The sequence below is a fragment of the Mytilus trossulus genome, chromosome 5 (genome assembly GCF_036588685.1).
Source record: "Mytilus trossulus isolate FHL-02 chromosome 5, PNRI_Mtr1.1.1.hap1, whole genome shotgun sequence".
NCBI classification, from domain to species: Eukaryota; Metazoa; Mollusca; class Bivalvia; order Mytilida; family Mytilidae; genus Mytilus; species Mytilus trossulus.
In genome coordinates this window covers 11,152,174-11,160,800 of record NC_086377.1, presented here as the reverse complement: position 1 = coordinate 11,160,800, position 8,627 = coordinate 11,152,174, and the positions used below count along the sequence as shown (strand labels likewise).

At 34.9% G+C, this 8,627-nt stretch overlaps 1 protein-coding gene across 1 annotated transcript; it reads right to left on the bottom strand.

Moving 5' to 3' along the window:
• Positions 1–2,689: 2,689 nt before the first annotated feature.
• On the bottom strand, positions 2,690–6,184 carry LOC134717594 (uncharacterized protein DDB_G0290685-like). Its single transcript, XM_063580087.1, has 3 exons — positions 3,590–6,184; positions 3,302–3,553; positions 2,690–3,046 (listed from the first exon to the last, which is right to left on the bottom strand). Exons 1-3 carry the CDS (start codon positions 6,182–6,184, stop codon positions 2,690–2,692), a joined length of 3,204 nt encoding a protein of 1,067 aa, XP_063436157.1.
• Positions 6,185–8,627: the final 2,443 nt, after the last annotated feature.

Here is an 8,627-nt window from a genome sequence, read left to right as displayed (position 1 = left end):
TAATTGTTTTTGACATATCAAAATTTATCTTATCAAACAATAATTTGTATGACAGAATACAATAACAGGCATTATGTTTTTTTGGCATTACAAACAATTTTTTTTATTTTTTACAAAATATGCCATAACCTGTTATAAAGAAATAACTTATGTTGGCAATTAAAATTTATCATTATTTTATCTTAAAAATAAAGACCACAACGCAATATCCAATATAAGATAATCAATTAATGAATTGAAACAAACATCATTATTGATATATTGATAGAAATATCGTTAAACAATATGTAAATTTGTAAGATATTTTTGTAAGAATTACTGAATTGACTATATTGATCAGAATTTTTAAAATGTTAAAGATTGAAGCATATATGCAATCTATCACTCTTGTTCTCAGTCCTGTTCTTCTTCCTCTACATCCGGGTCCGGTAGATTATCAGGAACCTCTCCATTGGCAGGAAGATCTTTGTAAAATTTGTGATACTCAGCGGGAATAACCTTGGTTTTGCAAAGGTTAAGAAGATCCTTCTTCTTTGCCAGTGTAATTGGTTGCTTTCCTTTGTATTTTCTTGGCAATTCGTGTCCTTTAATACTTGTTACAGGAACTCCATTTTTGTCAAGCTCGATGATCCTCAATCTTCTGAAGTCTTCGTCAAATGTATGCTTAAATAATATATGTTGAGGTTCCTGTTTGGAATATCGTAGCCATTTGATTTTCAGCCAGTTGACCTTTTCACCGTTGGCATCCACCTTGCTGTAGGTAAGTGTTGTCTTTTGGAGCTTTTTGAAATCGTAGATATCCTCATGTTGTATAGGTACAACCGAGTACGGATTAGTCCTCCTCGCCATCCTGACAACTGTTGCCCACTGGCTTGGGATGTAAATCTCAGTTTTTTTCTTCGCAAACTCGATTGCTGAATGCATGCTGTCGCATTCCATCTGGGTGTGTCCGCTTTCTAGGAACTTGTGGTCAATTATATCTATGTTTGGAAGATTGATGACAGCATGCATTAAGCCAGTTGCAGTAAACTGATTTCTATTTTGCCCTGCACATGCATCTGAGTAGAGAATTACATTCTTGATATTGGCTGTGAGAGACAACAGTTGCAGATATAAACAGGTTGTAATTTCACAGGCTCCACGTTTACCCTCTACCTCTGACCATAAGTAGCAAGTTGCATTTTTGGTACCTAAGTTATAAACTGACAGATTATAGCAATTCAGTTTCCTCATGTAGTAGATTTGGCTGACTAAGGAACAAGGTGTTTGTAATACAGCCTGTAAGTCAAAAGTTGCTACAAAGGTATCATTAGTTGTTTTAGATTTATCTTTGTCTTTCTTCTTTTCCTCTCTCGCTCTCATCTTCATCTGTTGGTGCTCATAATACTTCTTCTTTTCGTTTTCTGAAATAGATGCATCTGCAATACCTCTGTCATAAGTAACACAAATATTACATTGGTCCTTTTTGGGAACATGAAATGAGAAATTGTACTCTTCGTTGAATGTTTTTCTGTATATTGTTAAACTAACTAATTGGTTTTGTGGAGTTGACTCTTTGTAGTAATCAAGATAAAGCTGATACATCCTGGGTACGTTCAACTCTGCTCCTAGATATCTTCTGTTGGAAGACTTCCTAGTGTAGTGCCCTTCGACAGCAGGAAAAGACTCAATATGACTTCTCACCTTCTGTAAATATTCTGATTTGGTTTTATTGTGGGGTGTGTGTTTACCTCGTTTGTCAGTGCCAATAAATACTCCACCTGACTCATTTTGCATGGCATTGTCAATGTAAGCATCACCAACATCTAATGTTTTCTTAAAGTACATTTTGCAAACTACTGTCTTCGTACCTCCAATATCAAAGAAATATGATCGATGAATATTTCTTTTTCTCTTTTGTGTGATATCATTGTTTGGGTCGATGTACTTTCTTGTTTGTTTTTCTTCTACTCTTGATATGATGAAATCCTTTTTCCTTTCGTACGATTCCAGGGACCAAAATAAATCAAATATTTTCTGTCTGTTTTCTTCAGTATTTTTCTGGCTACATTTGAATTTACACTTGCTGCAATCTACAGATTTAACCACCTTTTGATGTACAGGTTTCCCTCTTTGTGACACATATTCTTTCCCAGACATTCGCAACTTCTTTCGTATGTTCTTTTTCCATTCATCTGGAGTAGCTTTTCTTTTTCTATAGAGTTTCTTTTTAGGAGGTGTCATAAACGTATGCGATTTTCGTAGAGGAGTTCCTCTTGGCCGCCCAACCTTTTTCCTAGTCTTTGAAGGAGTAATTGGTTGTTGGTCTGTTATACTTTCAATTGCATCATTCTGTACGTCATTTTGGTCTTTCTCTGTATGTTTGTTGCATGGCTGCTCCTGGCTTGCCTGTGAACTATTCTTGACACATCCATCATAATGAGATGGAATTGAGTGATCTTCTGATGTTATGTAGGAAAGAAAAATAAAACTTGATTGGTCAGACTCACATAAAGTTGGTGTTATATCTATCACTGGTTTCTGGGAAAGACTTGTGAAGATTTTGATTGGCTTCCTACTCCAATTAGAAAGAGCAAGTGGCAAAAGGTCAGCTGCTCGATTTGTCCATTTCCCACTACATTTGAGCTCTTCAACTTCTGTGCGAAAATCGATCCAAATCATATCTTCTTCAAATGATTCATTTGTTTCGTTATTTGAGAAAAAAAACAACATATTCATTAGCGTTGTCTATAATATGTCCACATAACATTCCTCTTAATTCATTCTCATCTTTAACATACGGCACGTGCAGCAGCGATGCCCTAAAAAAGCAATTTCCATCTGGAGATACTTCCTTCCTGACAAGACCATTAGCAGCAAGTAATGTATCAAGTTTTTGTTCACACTGATTTCGTTCTTTTTCAAAATATTCTGACTCCTGTGCACTAACTTCTTTAATTGACTGTATTATGCTATACTCTTCCATCTGTTTGGTTGACTGACCTTTTAAAATATTAGTTTGGTGCTGGAGACTTGTGTAAGTTTCTTTACAGGAAAGTGGTGTGTTCTGAACATTACCATTTGTACTTCTGTCTGCATTGATTGTTTTTGCAGTTTTATTTTTTGAAATAAATTGTACAACTTTGGATTTTTTTTCTGTCTTTCTATTAATCTTGTTTTCTTTAGTGTTTCTTTTTTTCGAAAGTTTTCTCCGTCTTTTATGAAGAGTCAAGGTTTCATATTCAGAGTCTGTGTTTGAAATTCCTTCCGAAGACGGTGCTGATAAGTTAGAATCAGATGAGTTGATATCTGCCTTAGTTACTTTGTATGAATCTTCACTATCTATTATAGACTCAATATCCTCATCTTCTACGAAGGTTGCCCTATGTTTCAGTCGAGATAGAGGAATATTATCGTCACTACTTTCTTCATCAATGGATACTATTACCCCTTGTTGTATATTTTCAGGTGTTGTGTCATTTAATTCTTGTTGTATATCTTCATGTGGTGTATCACCACTCTCTTGTTCATTCTGTACGGGCCTTGTGTCATTTAAATCTTGTTGTATATCTTCCTGTGGTGTATCACCGCTCTCTTATTCATTCTGTACGGGCCTTGTGTCATTTAATTCTTGTTGTATATCTTCATGTGGTGTATCACCGCTCTCTTGTTCATTTTGTACGGGCCTTGTGTCATTTAATTCTTGTTGTATATCTTCATGTGGTGTATCACCGCTCTCTTGTTCATTTTGTACGGGCCTTGTGTCATTTAATTCTTGTTGTATATCTTCATGTGGTGTATCACCGCTCTCTTGTTCATTCTGTACGGGCCTTGTGTCATTTAATTCTTGTTGTATATCTTCATGTGGTGTATCATCGCCCTCTTGTTCATTCTTTACGGGCCTTGTGTCATTTAATTCTTGTTGTATACCTTCATGTGGTGTATCACCGCTCTCTTGTTCATTCTGTACGGGCCTTGTGTCATTTAATTCTTGTTGTATATCTTCATGTGGTGTATCATTGCCCTCTTGTTCATTCTGTACGGGCCTTGTGTCATTTAATTCTTGTTGTATATCTTCATGTGGTGTATCATCGCCCTCTTGTTCATTCTGTACGGGCCTTGTGTCATTTAATTCTTGTTGTATACCTTCATGTGGTGTATCATCGCCCTCTTGTTCATTCTGTACGGGCCTAGTGTCATTTAATTCTTGTTGTATACCTTCGTGTGGTGTATCACCGCTCTCTTGTTCATTCTGTACGGGCCTTGTGTCATTTAATTTTTGTTGTATATCTTCATGTGGTGTATCATCGCCCTCTTGTTCATTCTGTACGGGCCTTGTGTCATTTAATTCTTGTTGTATACCTTCATGTGGTGTATCACCGCTCTCTTGTTCATTCTGTACGGGCCTTGTGTCATTTAATTCTTGTTGTATATCTTCATGTGGTGTATCATTGCCCTCTTGTTCATTCTGTACGGGCCTTGTGTCATTTAATTCTTGTTGTATATCTTCATGTGGTGTATCATCGCCCTCTTGTTCATTCTGTACGGGCCTAGTGTCATTTAATTCTTGTTGTATACCTTCATGTGGTGTATCACCGCTCTCTTGTTCATTCTGTACGGGCCTTGTGTCATTTAATTCTTGTTGAATATCTTCATGTGGTGTATCATCGCCCTCTTGTTCATTCTGTACGGGCCTTGTGTCATTTAATTCTTGTTGTATACCTTCATGTGGTGTATCACCGCTCTCTTGTTCATTCTGTACGGGCCTTGTGTCATTTAATTCTTGTTGTATATCTTCATGTGGTGTATCATTGCCCTCTTGTTCATTCTGTACGGGCCTTGTGTCATTTAATTCTTGTTGTATATCTTCATGTGGTGTATCATCGCCCTCTAGTTCATTCTGTACGGGCCTTGTGTCATTTAATTCTTGTTGTATATCTTCATGTGGTGTATCATCGCCCTCTTGTTCATTCTGTACGGGCCTAGTGTCATTTAATTCTTGTTGTATACCTTCATGTGGTGTATCACCGCTCTCTTGTTCATTCTGTACGGGCCTTGTGTCATTTAATTCTTGTTGTATATCTTCATGTGGTGTATCATCGCCCTCTTGTTCATTCTGTACGGGCCTGGTGTCATTTAATTCTTGTTGTATATCTTCATGTGGTGTATCATCGCCCTCTTGTTCATTCTGTACGGGCCTTGTGTCATTTAATTCTTGTTGTATATCTTCATGTGGTTTATCATCGCCCTCTTGTTCATTCTGTACGGGCCTTGTGTCATTTAATTCTTGTTGTATACCTTCATGTGGTGTATCACCGCTCACTTGTTCATTCTGTACGGGCCTTGTGTCATTTAATTCTTGTTGTATATCTTCATGTGGTGTATCACCGCTCTCTTGTTCATTCTGTACGGGCCTTGTGTCATTTAATTCTTGTTGTATATCTTCATGTGGTGTATCATCGCCCTCTTGTTCATTCTGTACGGGCCTTGTGTCATTTAATTCTTGTTGTATACCTTCATGTGGTGTATCACCGCTCTCTTGTTCATTCTGTACGGGCCTTGTGTCATTTAATTCTTGTTGTATATCTTCATGTGGTGTATCATTGCCCTCTTGTTCATTCTGTTCGGGCCTTGTGTCATTTAATTCTTGTTGTATATCTTCATGTGGTGTATCATCGCCCTCTAGTTCATTCTGTACGGGCCTTGTGTCATTTAATTCTTGTTGTATATCTTCATGTGGTGTATCATCGCCCTCTTGTTCATTCTGTACGGGCCTAGTGTCATTTAATTCTTGTTGTATACCTTCATGTGGTGTATCACCGCTCTCTTGTTCATTCTGTACGGGCCTTGTGTCATTTAATTCTTGTTGTATATCTTCATGTGGTGTATCATCGCCCTCTTGTTCATTCTGTACGGGCCTTGTGTCATTTAATTCTTGTTGTATATCTTCATGTGGTGTATCATCGCCCTCTTGTTCATTCTGTACGGGCCTTGTGTCATTTAATTCTTGTTGTATATCTTCATGTGGTGTGTCAACAACCTCTTGTCCAATATTTTCAGGCGTTGTGTTGACTGGCTGTCGTTGACTATCTCCTGTCACTGACAGGTTGTTCTCGGTAGTTGTGTTTTCAAATGAATGACTATTTTCTTCTACTGCAATTGCATTCATCCATTCATCATCGGATGACCATTCTGTGCATTCCATCCTGTAAAACATGTATTTAAATTATTGTCTATGTTTAGCCTTCGGAAATATTTTCTGTTAATGACATTTGGACGTTATAGTCTTTAAATTTTGATATTTCCTATGCGACAGTTGTTTTTCATTCGTGTAATGAGTTTAAGCTTTTTATTGTGCCGTTTGATAAGGGACATAACGATTTTAATTCTACTTTGAATTTGAAAGTTTTGTTGTTTTACTATATGATTTCCCCATTTTTAAAGGGTCCTCTGTTTCTCTCATTGTTAAAGTTGTTCCCTGTTAGTTATCTCTTGTTTTTCTTGTCCATGATCGAGATGTCTTTTATAAGCTTTTTATCGATACTTCTTGATTGACCATTTATCTTTATGAATCGATAGATAATTTGAAAATAAGAGCTATTGTAAATACTAATGTAACATAACAAATAAATATATAATACTTAAAAATCTTACCTTGGTGCTATTTTTTTATGATCTCTGTTTTTTTTCTTTATTATTTCTGTGACAAAAATCTGAAGAAAAAATAGATAAATAAAACAGTGTGAACTATGAGACACATAAAACATTTAATAATACATAAAAAAATTTAGTTCAAGCAACATGCAGTTAGACCATGTTTTGTGTATTTATTTGATTCATTTTAACAGAATTAATTATTATCCATATTAAATCTGAATTATAATATCTTTCTCAGAGTAAAATTAATTATTATTCATCAACGCTAATACTTATTTTGTTATCATAGTATAAAATCAAAAATATTTAGATAAATGTTTTTCATAATATAATTTACAATGTCATACATACCTATAACTGCTTTTGGATTGTTTAAAGATGATCATTTTTAACAATAGCAATGTGCATTCCTTCCCTGAGAAAATTAGTATTTACAAGATGTGTAATAGTGTAAATGAAACAAAAACACGAAATAAGATACTTGGTTTTAACCTCGAATCAACATTATATTTACACAAGTCTTAATGACCCAAAAGATTATCAGGATTTATTAGTTTGTTGACCTTATATTTAACAGCTGCAACAGGTTATCTTTAGACACAGTGGATGATGCATGCTAAAAATAGATTTAAGTATTGTAAACATGACAGCAACAAACAGTTAACCTTATTCACTATGTTGAGGCATAAAGAAATTGTGAAAATAATTTGAAATTTGGTTTTGCCAAACAATTTATCTCCAGATATTTGATTTAGGTATATTGTTTTAATATATAAAATATTTTACTATAATGACCAAGTAACTTATCTATAAATAGATGATTGATGCATCCAACAATTCAATTATTAATAGATAATTGATTGATGTTTTATCAATTAAAAATACTTCTAGTATACCTTTAGCTCTATAATTTGGTGCGATTAAAGCATTGACTTTAAAACACATTTTTGACCCAAAATCCAAATTTAACAAATTTTATGTTACTTGGTTGTGGCAATAACCCATCGAAATGTTTTATAAAAAAAACAGGTAAGCTCGGGCTCAATAGGTAAAACATTAAGGAGGTTACACTTAAGAGGGTTTATTGAAAATAAGCTTGTTTTAACCTGTGCACATATGTCTTATAGAAAAAATCCACAGAGACCAACAAAATCGTCTTAAACGCAACTCAGGGCAACACGATGTCATCAAACACCGAACGAGATAAATCGTCATGAAGTGTAAACAGATCTTGCTTCATATGCCAACCCGTCAGACAAACAGTCATTTACATTTTATTCATATGAGTGTAAAGGGATCAAACCAATAGTATTTCATAAATTGTAATATAATATTATGCTCGTTCTTGATAACTTAATTGACTACCCATTTAGCTTCACTTTGAATTTTATTCTTCTAATTTCTATGTACATGAAACTATGACACACACACTTTTGCGAAGAGTCCTGTACTTTTTATAAACTAGAGAAGAACACTTATATTTAGTTGAGTTAAGATTTGTTGAGAGATTGGTTATTATTCAGATAAAAAAAATCAATAAATTTTCAATAAATATAAAATAAATATTTGAGGATCATAAATCAAATAAAATTAACGGTACCAATTTTCTTGCACCAGATGCGCATTTCGACAATACATGTATCTTCAGTGATGCTCGTGGCCAAAACATTTGAAATCCAAAGCTTATATAAAAGATGAAGAGCTATAATCCAAAAGGTCCAAAAAGTATAGCCAAATCCGTGAAAGGAATCAGAGCTTTGCACGAGGGAGATACATTCCTTAATTTATGACTATTTTTAATATTTTGTATCAGCAAATTTTAATAACACAAAAAAAATCCGTATTTTCATACCAGTACCGAAGTACTGGCTACTGGGCTGGTGATACCCTCGGGGACTAATAGTCCACCAGCAGAGGCATCGACCCAGTGGTAGTAATAAAATTAACGGTACCAATTTTCTTGCACCAGATGCGCATTATTATTAATATAT